At 46.5% G+C, this 20,973-nt stretch overlaps 1 protein-coding gene across 3 annotated transcripts in view; it reads left to right on the top strand.

Annotated features, from left to right (window-relative positions):
• Positions 1-20,973, top strand: part of Xylt1 (xylosyltransferase 1) — a 334,424-nt gene that overhangs the window by 288,267 nt on the left and 25,184 nt on the right. For all 3 annotated transcript variants that reach the window (XM_029560542.1, XM_008826932.2, XM_008826933.2), the window contains 2 exons: positions 11,338-11,554; positions 15,236-15,412. In XM_029560542.1, coding sequence (XP_029416402.1) covers positions 11,338-11,554; positions 15,236-15,412 — 394 coding nt within the window. The remainder of the gene's footprint in view (positions 1-11,337; positions 11,555-15,235; positions 15,413-20,973) is intronic.

Here is a 20,973-nt window from a genome sequence, read left to right as displayed (position 1 = left end):
TGGCGTATTAGAAGGAATTCTTTTGGTAGGAATGACAGAAACCCAGTTCAAACTAACTTACAAATAAAGAAAGTTACTGAAACAGGTTATGCTGAATCACATAGCTCAAAGGACAGTACCAAGTTCAGACTATCCCATTTTCTTGAGTGTTGGTTGAATTATCTGGCCTTAGGTGGCGACTCCTGGCAAGTCAGTAGTTTGATTTTATAAATAAAGAAGCTGAGGTAAGGAAATGAGTTGAAAAACTCACAGAACTAGAGTGGGGCTGAAACTCAGCACAGCTGTGTGTTCTAGAGGCCAAGCTCCGTGTCACCTCTGCGTGTTCCAGCCCTGTGATCTCCAGTCCTGTTTGCTCCAGTGTGCTGGGTGATTCCTAGGTGACCGCTCAGCCTCACTGAGCTTCAGTTTTCTCCTCTTTGTAAAACAAGGGAGCTAGTTTCCAAAGTCCCTTCCCAGCCTGATCCTGCTTGTTTCTGGACAGGCCCCTGTAAGAGCAGGTGAGAAAAGCAGAGTGGTCGAAAGGCAAGAAGATGGGGAGGACGACGGGGAGGAGGATGGGGAGGGGCAAAAGCAAGCGGTGGGCTGCAAAATAGGCCACAGGTTGCCTGGTGCTGATTTCTACGTGGAGAAACAGCCATATTATCCTTCTGTGCCTGCCTCCAGCCTTTGGTGGCTCCTTTGACCTTGATTCCCACTGTGGAAAGATGGCATGAAGGCAAACCTGTATTTTAATAGCTCCTGAATTTGTCCTCGCTGTTCCTGTAATTAAACAAAGGGAAGTGTTGTGTTCACTATTTTGCTTCATTTTCATCCAAAAATAGTCACTGAGAGCACTGTGGCCCAACTGTTGTTCTCCCAGATAAACTCAGCAGGGCTGGTGGCATCAAGCATCCTCACTCTGGACCTGAACACTGGAGTCTTTGGAAACATCCCCGGGAGCTCCTGGCCTCTGTTGGGAATCACTCTGCTTGTGTCTCAGTGTGGGGGCAGGTCCCCTCAGGGAGATGGAGAGGAAAAGTCGGTTCCCTCTGGCAGTGGAGTTTCCTGTGGGATATTTTCTGCCCCATCGAATTTCTCAGTCAGCAGGACCTCAGTGGGATGCAGTGTGGTATAAACAGAAAGACTGAAATGCTGGCATTGGAATGTCAGCTCTGGCACATCCCAGACGGGAAGCTCCAGCACTCAGCTTTGACTGGCCTTGTCTCTGTTTATGGCGTGCAGCTAGCAGCAGCAGGGTGAATAGGCTCATCAACCACAGAGTACACCGAGCTGGGTGCCTTAGTGTGTTACCTTATTCTAGCTTCTCTTGGTGAACATTGTCCCATTGGAGAGAAATGCGCATACAGCTGAGGTTTGGAGAGTCATTTTAACTTACCCAAGATCTTACGGTTTGTAACTGGCAGAGTTGGGATCCAGCCTCATCCTGTGTGACTTTAAGGCCTGAGTTTGATAATCACCCCATCACTGATGACAGTGTTTGCTGTCCTGTAGTTTTAAGTCCAGCTGGAAAACCAAATCTGTGCTAGCATGAGACAGAATTGTGTCTGCATGAGTAGGGGCAGGTCCTTCCTTTACTTCATGGGATCAGCATTTTCCCAAGATGTTTGGAACCTACTACTGACATGTGAAATTCTTTGGGGTCGTTTATAAGTGGGCATTCTAGGAAAGTTAGGTAGTGCTCTTTTACATATCAACACAAATTCCTATAAATAGTCCATATAAAACATTGTGTTGTGAATATTATGTTTAGATCAGGGCTAAGTTTAAAGCAGCAGCTATTTAAAGTTGGTGTAGAAATCCAGGCATGGTGGAACACGTGTATGATTCAACAGGCAGGAGGCTGAAGCAGGAAGGTTGTAAGCTTGAGGCCAACTTGGGCTACGTAGTGAGTTCTAGACTAGCCTAGGCTATTTAATGAGACACTGTCTCAAAAAGGTAGATGGGGAGGCAGTGGTTGGAACTGGACAGATGGCTCAGTATACTGATCCTTCAGAGGTCTGAGTTCAGCTCCCAGCATCCATTCTGGGCAGCTCACAACTACCTATAACTCCACCTTCAGGGAGTCTGACACTCTCTTCTGGCCTTGGAGGGTGCTGCATTCATGTGCACAAGCTCCACATCCCCATAATTTTTGAATAAATAAATTAATAAAGTACAGCTGGGGAGACAGCTTGGCAGGTAAACTGTTTGCCTTGAAAGTATCATAACTGCAGTTCAGATCCCCAACACCCATGTAAACTCCAGGTGTGTGGGTGTGGCAGCCTGCCTATCATGTCAGTTTGTGGGAGGTAGAAATGGGATTCTCAGAGCAAACTGGCTAACTCTGGGTTCAAGTGAGAGACCCTGCCTCAGTAAAGTGGAGAGCAATCAAAGACAGCACCCAACATCAGCCTTCTGGCTCCACACACATATATACACACATATGCTCTCACACATGTGATCATGCCTGCACACACATGCATGCACATCACACACATACACGTTAAAAAGTAAAAAGCAAATAAAATTTCCTGAGAATAAAACGTTGAGTCTCTTGTATAAATGCCACACAAAGTGCAGAGGGTAGATGTTAAGCATCCAGGGCCTGAAGCCAGAAGGCCAGATGCACCTGCCAGCTCACAGCACTCCCTGTGAGAACTTCCATAAGCTGCACTGGTCATGTGTGTATCAGTTCTCTGTCTATAAAACTAATGATGGTAATGTCAGTCCTGTAGAGTTTTTCTAGAACTAGGCAAGGTACAGTCGGCTGTAATCATGCAGGAATGCAATACCTGCTACTTGGAAGCCTGAGGAAGGAAGATTGCAAGTTCAACACCAGCTTGGGCAATATAATGAGTGACCTGTTTCAAAATAAAAGTTCATCAAAACCAAAAGGGATGGATGAAGCCAGTGAGATAGGTCAATGAACACTTGCCATGCAAACCTAGCAACCTGAGTTTGATCCCACAAGCCCCTGTAAGGATGGAAGGAAAGAACCAACTCTGTAAAATTGCCCTCAGATTTCCATATCATGGTACATGTGCCTACATATATATCATGCACATACATGCAGAGATAATAGTAATAATGTTTTTCAAAAGGGACTAGTTGGAAGCTGGGCATGGTGGCTCATACCTTTAATCCCAGCACTCGGGAGGCAGAGGCAGACGGATCTCTGTGAGTTCAAGGCCAACTTGGTCTACATCCAGGCCAGCTGGGGCTACAGGGAGACCCTGTCTCAAAAAGATCAAAAGGGGGGGCGGTGGATAGTGAGATGATTGAGCAGGTAAAGCTGTTTTCTCCAAGCTTAATTTGATGACCTGAGTTTGAACCCCAGAACTCACATAGTGGAAGGAGAGAAAACCATCTGTGCCCTGACTTCCAGGTGTGCACCATGGCACATGCACACACACATACACACACAATCAATGTAAACACTCTTTAAGTAAATAAACGAATGAAAGCTGGAGGTGTGGGTCAGTGGTAGAGTATTTACCTAGCACGTACGAGGTCCTTCCCTAGTGCTGCAGAAACAAAGAATGAAGTGCGTTAATATACGCTTTTGGAACAGTTAGCTTTGAATAGAAAGCAAGGGATGCTGATGGAGAAAGAACCTTAGAGATGACAGACATGTGACTCTGACCCAGTGGCAGAAGTACAAGCAGGTGGGAGGCTGGGAGAGAATCCAGCCCCAGATCTAAGGTAGCGTCAGGAAACCTCCAGCTCTTCTGTCTGCACTCCCCCTGTCAGAGCCAGCACTCGACCCCCCCCCCAGTACCAGAATGGCTCTGAGTGGCTTCAGCTGCTTCCCTTCTCTGACACTGAACTAATCCCCCAGCTCAATCCTGCTGGATGTGTAAACAGAAAACTGTTTAACCTAAAATTGGCAAACCCATAGGGAGCCTTGGCCAGCAGTCCCCTGTTGCTGGGAGGTCCCTGGTACCACCTTGCTTCTGCAGAGACAGGCTCCCTACCCTGGCTGACACAGCACTCTGATGCAGCACATAGTTACCATCACATCTCTGATAGAGAAAGTAGACTTCATTCCTCCTTTGTTTTCCTACACCTGACTGGTGTTTTTATCTCCCTCACAGGGTCATGCTAATCCAGGTGCAGCAGCTGTGTTACCATAGAGCTTTGTGCCATGTGGGCATCCTGCATGACCACACATATATGCCCTCCCTTGGCCTCAGTGCATCACAGATTTACTATTTTGCTGTTCTGTTCTTCAAGAAAATGTGAATAGAAGTCAGACAATAGCCTAGAAAGAAAATATGTTGCCAGAATCATCCTTCAGACATAGAGTATGATTTTTATTGTCTTCATTGCATTTTTAATATTCTAAGCCTTCTATGAAGGGCATGCATTACTTTGATAATTGGAACAAAAGGCAGTAAACATCATTTTTTAAATGTATGGAGGGACTAGGGAGATGGTTCAGATAGTAAAGTATTTGCCACACAAGCACAAGGACCTGACTTCAGATTCTCAGAACCAAGTAAAAATCTTGGTCTTAAGGTACCACTCTGGAGATCCAGCATCCAGCACATGAGTCTTTGGGGGACACATTTAAACCATATCCTAGTACAGTATTAGCCCCATGTACTGGCCCTCTTGCCAACTAGAAAACAGCCTGCCTGTCCTGTGACTGCTGTCCTGTGACTGGCGCACCCCACAGGGATATGATGATGCTGGGCTCTCCCTGGAGTTCTGTTACTTTCATTCACGTTGCCTCTTCTCAGTAAGTTGGGCCCCAGTAAACATGTTATATGACTTTTCCTGGGAAGGCATGAACAAACATCTTTACCCAAAGGGGGCACCAAAGATAACCAAAGAAACGATTCCATACAAGTCTAGCTTGGTAGACCAGTGAATTTAAGTGGTGTTACCTACAGAAGCATGGGCAACTTGCAGGCAGCTACACCACCAAGTTGCAGCAATTCTAAGCCACTTATGTATCCTCAGAGAAGAACAGAGCCCAGAGAGCTACTTTGTGAGCCACTTCTCACCCTTCCATGAGGGGATGTTGTGGTCCCAAACTTGTGAGGGTCTCCTCCAGGTAATTAGGAGGCTCTGATTTCAAGACAATAGCCGCATCATGCCTAGAGGACAGAGTTCCACAACACACTGCTTCTGCGCCCATGAAGCTCTTGTCCCAAGCTGTTCAAAGCACTCATTCTGCCTCCTCCCTCTTGGCCAGCATAAATGCTCCCATAATCACCAATTAGAAACCTTGTCAGTTTTCTGCCATTGCCCCCTGATTTTTCCTACACAACACACCCATAATATGCCATTGTATATCTATGGTTTTCATTGATTTTCCCGCTCATTTTCAAAGTGGTATTATGATTTTGTGACTTAGGATATGGAATCTAGATAATGACTGTTAACAGTTTGAATCCAGTTGGTGTCAGTAATCAGCCATGTGGTCTTGGAAAAATTGCTCAATCTCCCCTTCTTAGTTCTAGTGAAGACTACGAGAGAAATATATTGAGTGAATCTGGACCTAGAGTGCAGTATATGCTCAGGAAACGGTAGCTGTCATCACCCGCATTTTTCTCTGCCTCTAGAAAGGGGAGACGGCGAGATGAGATTTTCTTCTTAATCTTAGTCTCAGCACAGAGACCAGGGTCTGGAGTATCAGTGATGCTTTCAGAGCACGACTGTTCCAGTCCCTTTCAATCTCTTGATTAAATGATCGAGACATGGCCAACATCTGAGAGGAGAGGCCAGCAAAGTGAGCCTGGGGTCTGCCCAGACAAGTGAGCTGAATCCTCACCAGCTCCTGACTTCATAAAACAGGAAGGTGCTTGGACAGAATTAGAGGGGTGAGTATGACCGTCACAACCATTGACATTGCTGGCCTAAAAGAATAACAAGAGCTGAGGTACCCTGTTGGGGCTCTATCCTTGGTCCTGAAGTATCACTTTTTGGCGTTCAGAATGTTTCTTTACAGCCCTTAAAAAGCTGTAATACTTGTCTGCCAAATCCCAAGAAACATTGAAAATTCCCATCTTGACAAAGCATCTTGGATGTTTATGGAGTGCTAGCAATATTCGCAGCACTACATTAAGCCCTCCCCCATACGATTTTATTTAAACCTTCACACTAGCTCTCTGAGGTAGGCATTGTTAGAATTTCTGCTTTCCACCTGAGATGCCGAAGCACCATATGATTAAGGGAGTCTGGGGTTAGCTGCAGACACAGACACAGACTTGGACCAAGGAGATTGTATTCCTGGCTGCCTCTGTGTCACATGACTGTAATGTGTGAATATATTCAGATGGCTGGCTGATAGCAGATTGTGTGCTTGCACACTTTATTCCATGGATTTGTTTATATTTGCGTGTGTATGTGCGCATACGCACGTGTATGTGTACACATGTGCATGCGTGCGTGCATGTGTGTGAGAGAAGATATATCTGTAGATGTGAGTGCACATCTTGCATATGTACGTGCTTGTGTGCATGCCTGTGGAAGTCAGAGGTCAACCTTGGGTGTTGTTTCTCAGGAGCCCTTCACCTTGTTTTTTTTCTGTTTGTTTTGGGGGATTTTTTTATTTGTTTTGTTTTGAGGCAGGGTCTCTCATTGGACTAGATTTCCCTGATTAGGCTTGGCTAATGGGCCAGTAAGCCCCAGGGATCAACCCATTTCTACCTGTGCAGTGCTGGGATTACAAGCATGCACCACCACCCCCAACTTTTGACATGGGTATGGGGGTCAAACTCAGCTTCTCATTTTGCATAGCAAGCACTTTACCAATTGGGCCATCTCTCCAACCCTTGGCTTTATTTTTTAAATAAAATCTGTGGCTTGTAGTTACACTAAAGGATACATCTGGGTTGGGTGCCAGGGTGCTAGTCAAAGAAGTTGAAGACCAGGGGACTATTTTTTTCTTCTATGTTTCATCACCTCTGGCTCTCAGTTGCTTTTTCCTCATGGGTTTTTCCTCATCTGTAGAGTTAGTTACATTAGTGAGTTGCTAAGATTGCTTCTTAAGAAGCTCAGACACATTGTAGGCTTTAAGGGACACAGTTCTTCCTTTTAGATCTCACAATGAAGAAAGTCCTGGATTAATTCCACACTACATGGTTATACCGGGGGATGAGCAGCATCGAGCATCCCCTTCACTCCCAGATGACACCATTGAGCCCTTCTTCATTCAACTCGTCTCCTCTGGGGGGCGCAGTTGGGGCCCTCTGACTTAACTAGGATCCACCATCTGAATTTTGTCCCCGTGGGTCCCAACAGAACTCTATTTAGCTGAGACTTCATCCCATATTATACTAATAGAAATAAACCTCAGAAAGGTAAGCCATGTGTTTCTCAGAGCCCAGGAAGTAATGAATGCAAGTGATTCCATATTGAATTCAGGCACCCTGTCCAGAAGGCAGACATCCATGAGAATCCCCCAGAACACCACTTCAGAAAGCAAAATGAGAACTTTTCCTTGGTTCTCTCATTTTTAAGACATTGTCTTTTTTGAGCCAGGAGAAGTCCTCAGATCCTTCAGTCCTATCCACTTTGAAGGGATTCTGGTGAATTGAGACAGCAAAGAATAGCAAAGAGGTTAAGAGTTTGCCTAGGATTCAGGGTCAAGCTCCTAGCTCTGTGACTTTGGGAGGATTACTTAACCTTTCTTGGTTTTGCTTTGTTTGAGGCAAGGTCTTGCTATATAAGCTAGCCCAGACTGGCCTGGAATTTAAGGCAATCCTCCTGTCTCACGCTCCCAAGTGCTGGGATTACTGGCATGCACCACCACATCTGGCTAAAATTACTTAACCTTTCAGGGAGGCCATTTCTGTTTGTCAAATGTTAGAAGAATTGGATGGGTGCCTGGCTGGGTAATTTCTGGGGCTTCCTGATTGTTTAACTGTTGTGGCTGCTATACTTTCCATCCATCCATCCATTCAATAAACATTTATTGAGTACCTGATATATGCAAAGCACTATTCTAGGGCTACAACAGTGAATGAATCAGGGGCTGGGAGGAATGGCTCCGTGGTTAAGAGCATTGGCTGCTCTTGCAGAAGACCCAGTTTGATCCCCAGCACCCACATGGCAGCTAACAACCATCTATAACTCCAGTTACAGGTGATCCAACACCATCTTCTGACCTCTGTAGGCACTGCATGAAATGGGTGCACCTTCTTGCACACAAGCAATACATTCATACACATAAAATAATAAATAACATTAAAAACTAGTGAATGAATCAAAAGAGACAAAAAAGTCTCTGCAATCTCCAAACTTATGCTTTATGAGTAGAAATACACAACATAAACACCTTGTATATTATATGAGAAGGTAGAAGATGCTGTGGAGAAAAATGAAGCATGGAAATTGGATTCAAGATGCCAGGCATGGGAGAGGGGTGTCACCTTATGGAAGAGTCTATCGATGGATCCCCCAGTTCATTGCTTGGGTAACCAGTGCTTACTAAACACTTTGCAAGGCCCTTGGAGAAGCATCTTCCATGATACTTTGATTTGGGAGGTTGCCGGGACTCTTGTCGTGGACTCATCTGACACCCAGAAGCAGGATTAGTACCTGGCTCTTCATGATGCCTGTGTTGCTATGGCGCCACCTGTTGCTCAGATAACCATGGCAATGAGAAACAAAACTGAGAAGAAGAGAGCATCATTGGTCCTATTCTCTGTAGCTCTAAACTAGTACCCAACCCTCATGGGAGAGAGCCAGGAGAGCCATCATCTCTGAGGACACCCAATATGGATGTCTTTAGACTTGCCTTCTGACTTCACCTTTTAAAATCATGGTGAATATACAAGACAGAGAAAATAGAAATTAAATGAAAAAATCTTGTCCCAAACAGCCGATTCTTCCTCCCTTGTTAATATGCAAACTCTGGGCCACAGCCACCTTCTCCCAAGCCGAAACAAAGTAGATCTTCAGTAGATCCTGTGACCCAAGAAACTTCTTAGACCTGAGGAATCAGTTGACTCTATTTGTTCTTCATTAACCAAAGCACATATTTGCGGCTTATCCAGTTTGAAATGACAGTAAATATAGAGTGCAATCCCTCAAGGTCATGAATATTTCATTGTGGTGATGACTGCCACATAAATATTGCATTTGAATATTATGTCCTGGGACATCACATTAATATTACAAGAAGATGCCATTACCCCATATAATTAAACGTGGAGTTTAAAAGCTAGCCCATGAAAAAAGAATTTGCTAGTCCCCTCACCTGTAGTTTTTTTCATTCTTTCTCTCTGTTAGCATGGTTTCCATGTAAGTTACCTAAAAATTAAAATTTTGAGCATGGTTTTGTGCAGCTGCCTGGCATTACTATGATGATAAGTACAAAGTCAAGGCAGGATTTTATATTCTTAAAGTCAGAGCTTCCTTTAACAGACCAGCTGTGTTTGCAGGGGGGTAATGTAACTATAATGAAAAACCTTCCCCAGAAAGGACAAAACTTTACAAATAAACTTGTTAGGAAAAGAACAAAACCAAGGATCCTGAAGACCTGGGTCTTGTGGACACTGGGTCTTCTGGTGAATTCTGCCTATATATGAGTCCTCTGTGACTTTGGAACAATGCTCAACCCAGTATAGACTGTTGCAGAGGTGACAATGAGAAAAACATTCACGTAAGAGGGTTACTTATCAGAGCTTGAAAGATCCAAATTCCCAGACAGGTGTGTGTGGCTCGGAAAGCTGAACAGAAGAAAGACCCCTTGTTTGGGAGCCCTTTGGGCTGTAAGCTCTCCATGGATACCCAGTTCATTCGAGTAAGGATCATCATCCTTTCATCTCCTTAACCCCCTTGAACACCATACCTGGGCACACAGCAGGTGTATAGTAAATGCTCAGTGAGAATTGAGAGTTCAAGAAGAAGGCTTGCTTATAGCTTTACCCACAGTTCTAAGCAGTGCTCATCTGAGGAGCTGTGGTTTTTCTAGCTGTAAAAAAAGGAATGCCAACGCTGCCCTATTTGCCCTGTATAGTCCTAAACAAGATGATGGTTTTGTTTAGAGAGAGAGAGAGAGAGAGAGAGAGAGAGAGAGAGAGAGAATGGCAGAGAGCTCAGCTCAGTTTGGGGGCTCAAAATTCAAACTGAGATCTAGCTGAATTCAAGTACCAAATCATGGAATTACCAGTGGTCACTGAATTTGTCACAGATAGTAATCACATGCTCTGATATCACATTATATAGTTGACCTAGATGCCTCTTGGCATCAGTGTTGCACACTGCTTCTACAAAAATACTTATTAGACCTGCCAGGGTGCCACCATATCTTGTTGTTTAATGTGTTGATGAAGAAATAACTGAAACAGCATCATTTGGTATTTTTCAAAGCATTTTACAAGCCTGTATATGATGTGTGAACCAAGAAACATCTTTGACAGGGCTGGAGAGATGGCTCAGCAGTTAAGAACACTGGTTGTTCTTGCAGAAGAGCTGGGTTCTTATCCCAGCACCCACAGAGCAGCTAACAACTGTCCATAACTCCCATCCCAGGGGATCCGACAGCCCCTTCTGACCTCTGCGGGCATTGCACGACATGGGTGCACTTACCTACATGCAGGCAATACGTGCATACACATAAAATAAAAATAATAAATAAAATTTTTAAAAAAGAAACGTCTTGGAGTCATAGCTCAGTGGTATAGCACTTACCCAGCATGCACAGGCTCTGGGTTGGATCCTAAGCATTGCAAAAAGTAAAATAAATAAGGAACTTCACACATTAATATTTCATGGTTTTATTGTAGTTTTATGACACTTTGTGTGTTTCCACCCCAGGCAGACCTCAACTTACTGTGTACCTAGGATGACCTTGAATTCATGTTCCTCCTGCCTCTACCTCCTGAGTACTGCAGTGATGTGCCACCATGCCAAGTTTGTGTGTTGCTGGGGCTTGAACCCAGGGCTTCGTGCATGTCAGGCAGGCAACCTACCAATTGAGTTATGTCCCCAGCAAGTGTAATGGTATATGTACTGATAGAGGAATCCCATAGTACCTTCCTAGAATGATGACCCACAGATGACCCACCAAACTGCCACAGCTACCACAAAAAGGCTATTTGGAAAGATCTCTAGGGAAGCAGTGGATGAGTGGATCATGGCTGATGGTGCTGGGTAGTTCCATTAGGCTCTCTAGGCACTAGTGGCCTCTTCTATTCAATAGAGCAGTGCTGGTTTCTGCCCCATAGCGTGCTACGCCTTCCCCACTTGAGAGGAGCAAGAGGTGAGATCTGCACAGAATCTCCTGCTCAGAACGTGCACACAGTGCTCAGTGCTGTGATGGCCATAATGGGGTCATTTGGGCTCTGGACAGAGCTCCCTCTCCCAGGGCACTTTTGACTCCAGGCCATTTGTTTCACCCAGGTTCATCCGGAAACAAGGCCTGGATCGACTTTTCTTGGAGTGTGATGCACACATGTGGCGCCTGGGAGATCGGCAAATCCCAGAGGGCATTGCTGTGGATGGTGGCTCTGATTGGTTCCTGCTAAACCGGAAGTTTGTGGAATATGTGACGTTTTCCACAGATGATCTTGTGACCAAGATGAAACAGTTCTACTCCTATACCCTCCTTCCTGCTGAGGTGAGTTCTGGAAAGATTCTGGAAGGTAAGGGCTGGATTAACCTGAGGAGAGAGTGAATGTTTGACAGTGTGATCCCAGCTGTACCTGCAATGCCCTCCAAGCCACCAGACAACAGCTGAGAAACACTCTGATCCCTGAGCACCCGCGATAGCAAGGTCTCTGGTTCTCCTGTAGTGTATAAGCACCGGGAAAAAAAAAAAAAAAAAAAAAAACCCTGCTAAGACACTCAATTCCTATTGGCTATTTAAAAAGTTTCAGGGCCTGGTGAGATTTCTCAGTGGTTACAGCACTGACTGCTCTTGCAGAGGACCCAGGTTTGGCTTCCAGCACCCACATAGTGCTTCCTCCACAGGCATTACATGTATGTGGTTCACTTACATCCATGCAAACAAAACACTCATATGCATAAAAATATAAATAAATAATTTAAATCCAATATACTGATTTTTCTAGAACAAGTCATTGCTGCCACTTTGCAGCAAAAAAAGTATTAAAATTACAAACCTCTCTGATTTCTAAAATATTGATAACACCTCATTTGAACTGAGCAGTGTGTAGCCTGCCACAACCATACATGATAACATTCCCAGGATACAAACACATCAACTTTTTTTTTAAAGATGTATATTTTTATTGAACTTTTGGGTTACATTTCATATATCTTAATCATATTTAGGCCTCCTCCCCTCTCTGCATCCGGCATTGCCCCCCACCAAAGTCCATGCATTCAGTCATATATGCTAAGGTCTATCAAATCAAATTTAGGTACACAGATGTCCCTCAGTGTGAGCTCATCCACTGGAGTCTAGTCAGCCTATCTAGAGTCACTCCCTTAAAGATCACCTCTCCCTCACTCTGCAGTAATCAGTTGCCAGTAGTTCTTCAGTTAAGGTTGGGACTTCATGCCCATTTCCCCAGTTCCATGCTGGGCTTTTGTCCAAGTTGAGTCTGCATGGGTCTTGTGATGCTGTCACCACTGCTGTAAGTTCATATGAGCAAAGTCCCAGAAGCCTGGAAGACTCTCCTTCCTCATGGTCATGCACCAGCTTTGTCTCTTACAAACCTTCTGCCCCTCTTCCATTATGGTCCCTGAGCCCTGGGTGGGTGAGGACAAAAACATCCACTTTTAACAGACCTCTGATCGTCCATCTTGCAGTCCTGTAATAATTTTCAGCACCAAGAATTTCTTTTTTTCTTTGAATACAGCTCTATCATTCCCTCATAGAAAGTAGTGTTTTCTTCATTTCTGCACACACACACACCACACACACACACACACACCAAACCCAAAAGGTCCCAGAGATTCCTTTACTGGCCCTCTCCATTGTCAGCCATGACAGCCAAGTGCTCAGGGCTCAGCCTCTCCTTGAAATGTACTGAAAAATCCCCAGTGACATCAGGGTGGATCCCCAATACATAAGGGTGCAGATCATTTTAGCACAGACTGTCCCATCCTGACATGTCTGTGGCACGCCAACAGCCACCCTACCAGATCTGTGTTCACAGCATCTAGGTTCATCTCCCTGACCGTCAATCCACTTTTACCCTAACTTCCAATGTCGGAAAATCCCTAAGATTGTTCTGTCCCCAGGGATCCTGTGATAGTTCTTGTATGTGTTTCATTGTTTCTCCCCTGACTGCCCCCCCCCACAAGCTCTGGATCACACCCTCTGGAAAATTCTGCATGATTGACTGACATCTAGGGAGGGCTGACTGTCCACACAACTCCAGTGGGATGAGGAGCTCATCATTCCTGGGCCAGGTTTTGCCATTCTGCGCACATGTTAAGTAATCAGCTTTTAATCCTATTTCAGCAAAAATCACCTTTTCTTTCCATTACGATAACCTTCTCATCCATTATCTTGCATGGAATTTATGCATCATTATAAAGGACACAGGGCAATTGGTAATTGGGTACTTTCCCCACTGCATGATGGAGGAAAGGTGCCTCTGTGGGCTTGTGGACAATTCAGGTTTAAATCCATGTCCTCTGGCAATGTCATTAGTATCATAGGAAGGCAAGTGGGTGGAGGATCGGTGGAGCCTCTATCCACCCAGTTAGAAGAGATTCCCAGGGAGTTTGGTTGTTCTCAGAAGATGCCAACCACACTGTTAGTGGCTAAAGCTCCTCCATGTGCATGTATTTCCCCTTCTGTGCCCCAACATAAAAACATGTCCCCCAGGGCTCTGTCAGACCCCTCTTCCTCCATTGCTGTGTCTACCTAGCTTGTTCTTCCCTCGGCACCTTAGGGGACTGGCTTAGAAGAAATCTAAAGGCTGTGCCCATAAATTTGCATCAGGCAGACACATATCCCCAACAGTTTCCCCTGGGAACCAGAGTGTAGAAGAAAATGTGTTCTCTTGGTGCTAGAAATTGTTATAAAACAGTGTTGAAATAGAAATCTCTTCCTTCTCTTAGTATCTCAGCGGCTCTCAACAACCATTGTCTCTCCTCTGGTCTCTCTTTTTACACTTAGCATTGCTCCTCTCTCCAGATCCTTATAGGAATTTGCCAAGCATCCTAAAATGAGGGAGGGATGATGGCCCCTGCTTCATTGCCAAGCAGAGCCTACAGCCCATTTCTACCTGTGCCGTAGCCACATCATGAGCCCTGTGGCTCTTGATTGAGCACCATGAACAGCAAACACCTCTGTTAGCACCACACTGTGTGAGTGCAGTGACTCCCGGTCCGGAATCATGGAGCATCCTCCAACCTGTAGTAGCCACACTGTGAGCCCAAAGGGTCTTGATTCAGCACCACAGACAGCAGTAACCACCACCCCCGCCCCCGCACCCCCCCCCCCCCCCCCCGCCCACATTCCCAGCCCACTTATACCCACACTGTGATCACAGCGGCTCCTGGTCCAGCACCATGAACAACAGAAACCCCCACCACACTGTGAGCTGCACCACAGACAGTAAGCAACCCTCCCTCCCAACACACACACACACACACACACACACACACACACACACACCTTTGTTACAGTCACATTAAGTGAGTGCAAGTGGCTCCTGCTCCAGCACCAGACAGCAGCATCCTCCCTCCTCACACAGTTCCCTTTGCCTGCATTGTAGCTACACTGTGTGAGTGTGATGAACCCTTGTTTATCCTCATGGACAGAGAGCAGCCCTACCCTTCCCTGGCTTGTAGCCATACTGTATGTGTGGATCCATGAGTCTGGCCTTCCTCTCCCTGGGGTAAAAGTCCAGTTCATTGAACACTGTTACCAATCTACCTCAGACCTGAAGCCTATTGGCTTCCAGTCTGGCTTTTTGCAAAGCAAGAGCCCTTTTGACCCAAGGCTTCCTGAGAAATTGTCCCCATGTTTGCCTCTGGTCTCCATAAATTGACACATTCTAAGAGAGTCTTCCTATTTGTTAAGCTGACCGAGATGTCCTAGGTGACAAGGCCTAGACATCTTGACATCAGATTCTAGGCACTGGGAAAATAAATCTCAGAGAAACAGGCTTGTAGGTAGATTAGCCACTGAGGACAAAGCATGCAGCTGTGCCCTAAAGTGGAAAGGCCTGGTAGCTGACTCTGTGTGCCCATAGAGAGCTGATGGGTGTCCAAGAGAGCCCTTCACAGGTGACAGTCCTCAGGAAGGAGGCACCAATGCAGCACACTTGGCAGAGGCTGGGGAAATTCTCAGGCTGGACCCTTCCTTCCCTTGCAGTCCTTTTTCCACACGGTCCTGGAGAACAGCCCCTACTGTGACACCATGGTGGATAACAACCTACGCATCACCAACTGGAACCGCAAGTTGGGCTGCAAGTGCCAGTACAAGCACATTGTGGACTGGTGTGGCTGCTCTCCCAACGACTTCAAACCTCAGGACTTCCATCGCTTCCAGGTGAGCCTGTGGGCACCGCCCCCCAGTATGGGGGGTGCGGGGATCTCGTGGCACTGGTCCCCTGCGCGCACCCTGGAGCGGCGGGTCTGGTCGCGCACCGCGTCGCTGTCCGCTGCTGGGGTGCTGAGGCGGCAGCGGGTCCCGCAGCGTGTGGCTCTCTGGCAGGTCCCTGCTTCTCCGCCGCCTCTCTGTGGGTCTCTGCTGCCGGGGCTTGCCCGGCCGGGTTCCACCCTAATTTCACCCGTGCACTTCCTCAAGATGCGAAATCCACCGGCCGCTGGATCACGCGGGAAGGATCGGGGCGGCTAAAGCTAGGTGTCCGTGAGTCGGCTTACGAAGAGACAGCTCTCTCCGGGAAGGCTGGATCATAGGCAGTAAGACACAGGACTCAGCTCAGTCTCAGTGGTACAGCCTTTATTCAGTGACTCTGCTCGGCTCCAAGTCTTGGTGTTCAGCTTCAATTATTGAGGGGAAACCAGGAAACTTATACTTTGGGGGCAGTGGTAAAAGCCTTAGCTGATAGGTACTTTGTGGGATGCCCTTATGTACTTTTGGAAGTGGGCCCCTGCCATGCTGCCAGACTGCCTGAAAATCACACAGGAAAGGCTGGTAGTAACAAAGCCAGAGGCTATGTTTATGGTAGGGCATCTGTGGCGGGCACTTCAAAAGACGAGTCAGGAAGATGCCAGAAAAGCACTCTGTTGAAAAAGGAGTCCCTGCATTTGAAGCTGAGCCCATGGGCTATCCGGACATGAAGGGACTTCTACTTACACAACAGGGGTCCCCAACCCCCCCCGACCACCCTCCCAAGCAGGCCACTGAAAGCCTCCAATGTTGGGCCTGTGAACCATCTTACCCTCACTCCCCAACCCAGCTGTTAATAAGTAAACTCATCAACAGCTAGATTATCAAGCACTTAGCCCGTGCAAAAGCAATTGAATCATCTCACCCCTATTGAGTCCCAACAACCTTACCATACACATGTTACTGCTATTGAGAGAGAAAACTGAGGCTCAGCAGGTCTAAAACCTTGTTAAAGGTCACGTAGCATGGACTGGGGAGATGGCTCAGTGGGTAAGAGTGTTTGCTGCATAAGAATGAGGACCTGAGTTTGGATCCCCAGAACCCACACAGAAAACCAGGCATGTCCATATATGTCTTTTTCTCTGATGCTGGGCAAAGACAGGGACACTAAGATCTCTGAGGCTTGTTGGTCAGCAGCCTAGCTGAAAAATGGGAAGTTCCAGGTTCAATGAGGGACCCTGTCTCAAAGCAGAGAGTGACAAAGAGCCCGCCATCCTCCTTGTGGACTCTGCATATGAACACATATGCACAGGTGTTTACACATGCATGTACATGTGCACATACACATGTGTGTACACACAGAGGCACACAAGAAAAGATCAGGTAGAATGCTTCCATTTCCAAGTCCATTCTCCTGTATTTTCTGTATAGCCTCTCAGTTACAGTCCCCTGGAGTCTGTGTTAAAAACATATTTTCAGGTACTAGCTTGAATGTATTGAAGGCAGGCTTTTCAACCTAGCACTCTTGATATCATGGCTGGGTCACTTTGTGTGGGCAGGGATAGTCCTTTGCAATGCAGGGTGCTGAGCAGCATCCCTGTTCTCCTCCTATGAGTCACCAGGAGCATTCTCCAACGGTCATGACTAAAAATGGCCCAAACATCGAAAAATGTGCCCCCAGTCCTTGTTGAGAACCACATCTCCAGAGAATTCTAGGAATACATATTGTTTCAAGTATTTTATTTATTATTTTTATCTTATGTGTCTGAGTGTATTGCCTGCATGTATGTGAGTGCACCCATGTTTTGCAATGCCTGTGAAGATCAGAAGTGGGTGTCAGATCCCCTGGAACTGGAGTTAAGAACAATTGTTAACTGCCATGTGGGTTCTCTGCAAGAGCAACCAGTGCTCTTAACCACTGAGCCAACTCTCCAGCCCTGGAATACATATTTTTGTTGTATTACACTTTGGAAAAACAATCTGACAATCAGCTTGGTTGGTAAACTGCCGTGCTCCGTGAACTCAGAGTAGCAAGAGGTAGCAATGTTATTACCTTCACGGCTGTCTCCCCACAGCTTAGTAATTTACAGTTCTGAGCAGCATGGAGGCAGGAGGGTGGGAAATGCTCACCTACTTGCCAGGATCCCTGAGGGTTCCTCAGCTCCCACATCCTACCCCAGAGGGCATCTCTTCTCCTGACCCTGTCTCTGCTTCCTACAGGACAACTTGGTGGCTAGGCAGAAAGGGACTCCCACTTCTCCTCTTCCCCTCACAGAAATGTTTAGACAGATCAGGCAGAAGTCCCTACAGCATCATATAAAGATGGCATGGTGCTTCTGAGACCACTAAGAAGGGTGGTGGGGGCAACTGGTACAACAGCACAGGCCGATGGCCCTGCCAAGGTGCCCTTGCTGTGGTGGCCCATAATCAGAACTTCCTGCATGGAGCTTCAGACTTCTTCTCCTGGTGCTTTAGAAAATGGCCACCAACCAGGAGCATCTCCAGTGCCAGGGGCCTGATGCACAATGCAAAACCTCAGCCGTGAGTCAGAATCAAATGGAAACTATGCTGGGTGACTAAAAGCCTTCATGTTTGGCCCCTCTCTCAGACTGTGGGTCAGGTTCTCTGTTGGTGCCAGCTTCACTGGGTTGGACATCAGTTATTTTATAGGTGTGGAAACTGAGGCACAGGGAGATTAAGCTTACTTGCCTGTGGCCATGCTGCTAATGGATTTGGTAGGGCTGAGGATGGGTAGGCATGTCCCACTCTGGGATTCCTTGTTCTACAGTGGACTTTTCCATCAGAATCCACTGGTTTTATGTCTTCATGGACACAGAATACACATCAGTTTTCCTTTTAACATTCAGTTCTCTCGAGGTCCACACCTAGCACCTTTAGCTACCTTAACAGTTGCTACAATAAGTCCTTTTGTAAGCCTGTCTTTAGTGGCAGATTGAGAGCTGCTGGGGGATGCCCCTCAAACCCATGTTAATTTAACCATGAACAAGAATGACATTTGGGTTCTCCACTGTCCATGTGGAAAGAATGTGCGGAGCAGAAAGAAGGCTGCAGGAGAAACGCCCATTCTGTCCAAAAGAAGGGAAGGAAAGTGACCTGTGCCTTTGCATAGGGCGATCTCTGCCCTGTCGAACACCTTCAGCTTTTAGAGCAGCAGCCCAGGGCATCTTTGTGCTGATTCTTGGGAGCTGCTTCCCATAGGTCACTCCTGGAGGCAGCATCTGTATGCGAGTCCCAACATCCTGGGGACAGTGTGGTCTTGATAAAGCCTAGCTCTTTCTTTGCAATAAACAAAGATCAAGACTATCCTCTAACATCTAGACTCAAGAAACTGGAATCTGTTGGGAACAGGGAGATCTTGTTCTAAGAACTCTGAAGAAGAGAATGATAAATATAGAAGGGCGCCCTTGGGGCTGGAGAGATGCTCAGGGGTTAAGAGCTCTTATATCTTAAAGAAAACCCAATTTCAGTTCCTAGCACCCATGTCAGGTGACACACAGCTGTCTGTTACTCCAAATCTAAGGGATTCAATGCCCTGTTCTGGCCCCCTCAAGCACCTGCACCCACCTATGTGACCTGTACACGCACGCACACATGCACACACACACATACACATATCATACCACACCACATCACATCACATAAATAAATAAAAATAAATCTTTTTTTTTAAAAAGAAGTGTGCCCTTTTGGAAAACTAAGCCATGGTTAGACAACAGGAGGAAGAAGCTGTCTCATCAGTGAGGCTGATTGTAGGCCCTAGGAAACGATGACACGTAGGTGGACAGGGAACGTGTTAGGCAGCTGAAGTGGTAATACTAATCACATAATAATAGTAGTCGGCCAACATGTGCCAGTGGCCCATGCTAATGTGCCCATTAGGTTAGCATGGTTGGTGACATGCCCAAAGACACACAATAGTAGTCGGCCAACATGTGCCAGTGGCCCATGCTAATGTGCCCATTAGGTGACATGCCCAAAGACACACATGAGGGTTTGAACTCAGGTGGTCCAATTCTGTTATAAAGGAACTGCCTGATCCCTCCCCAGAGAAGAAGGCTCAGAGTTCATGGGGCCCAGGCAAAGGATGCCCAACACCATGCCTTTCTCAGGGGTTTCTGGCTTGTCAGCTTCAACCTAGAGGGATGTGATAGAAAGAGCTGGGGACTTGGAACCACTAGGTGTGGATGCAAGCCTTAGGGCTGTGTGGATTTCCTGTATGTCAGCTCCCTCTCTGAGCTCCACATCCTTATCTCTTCAGTGGGAATAATGACTGTCTAACTGAGTTACTGGGAGGCTTAGTGATGACGGACGTGTGATGCTCTGTGTACCATGTGCTCAGTGGTTATTAGCGTCCTTATTGCTGCTATTAATCCTCTGCCGAGCGTGCAGTGCATGGTCCACATTTAGTTCACAATAAGAACTAGACCAAAGCAAGCTCCCTAAGGGACAGGGCTGTATTTTATTTCTTTGTACAGTCCTGGATCAAGGGTCAGCACACTACAGCCCTGGGCCAGCGTCAGCCCAGTCTGCTCTTGTAAATGAAGTTTTGTTGTAAGTCAACCCTGCCATTTGTTACTGTTTTGCCTATGGCTGTGTTCAGGCTGCAGAACTGAGGCATTTCAAAGCTGTACATATTAACTGTCTGGCTCTCTGCTGAAAATTTTTTGAAATAGTGTGAAACTTACAGATAATGAGTGCTTCATAATTCATTCTTTGTGTGTGTGTGTGTGTGTATGTTTGCATGTAGAGGCCAGAGACCTGCCTCAGGTGTTGTTTCTCAAGATGTCATCTGTTGTAAAACACCATCCCTTTAGACAAAACAGCCACCATCTCCATGACAAGGAGGCCTTTGGGCTGTGGACCTTCCCTCACAGCAGGAGGACTTGGGAAGACCCTTGGACCCTGACCTGTGCATCCACACTCTCCTCCCTGCCATTTGTATGTGATTTGTGAGTCTTCCCTAATTGCAGGTGGCCTCGGGGCTCTTGGGGAGGGGCTGGAGTATATAGGTTGGGGGAGGCTACCTGAAAGGGCCTCCATCTCTGCAGCTCTGGGGAGCCATCCTCCATGCTGGGTTGTAGACCTGCCAGTGTTGCTGTGTTAGGATCACCCACACTCCTCACAATGCTTTCTAAGTCCAACAAACCCATTGGCTCCCCCAGGTAAACGGTGGAATCAAACTTCGGCTTGTCTCTGAGACCTCATGGGGAGGGGTAGACATTGTTTAAGTCATTCCAGAGGAGGAAATTTCACAACCTGTCCATTTTGTCTTATGAAGCAACATCTCTCCCTAAATTCAAAACTCTGGGTTCAGACAGGCTAGACTGCCAGCAAGCCCCCAAAACCCACCGTCTCCATCTCCCCAGCCCTGGGATTGCAAGTGTACATCCTCATGCCCAGGTGTTTTACATTGGTTCTGGGGATTGAACTCAGGCTCTCATGCTTACATGATAGGCACTTTGCTGACTGAGCCATCTCCTACTCCTAATATTTCATTTAACTCTGAACTCTAAGTC

Source organism: Nannospalax galili, unplaced genomic scaffold (assembly GCF_000622305.1).
Source record: "Nannospalax galili isolate Female #2095 unplaced genomic scaffold, S.galili_v1.0 scaffold172, whole genome shotgun sequence".
Classification (NCBI taxonomy): domain Eukaryota; kingdom Metazoa; phylum Chordata; class Mammalia; order Rodentia; family Spalacidae; genus Nannospalax; species Nannospalax galili.
Note: the sequence above shows the minus strand (reverse complement) of the source record. Positions and strands in the feature narration are given on the sequence as shown.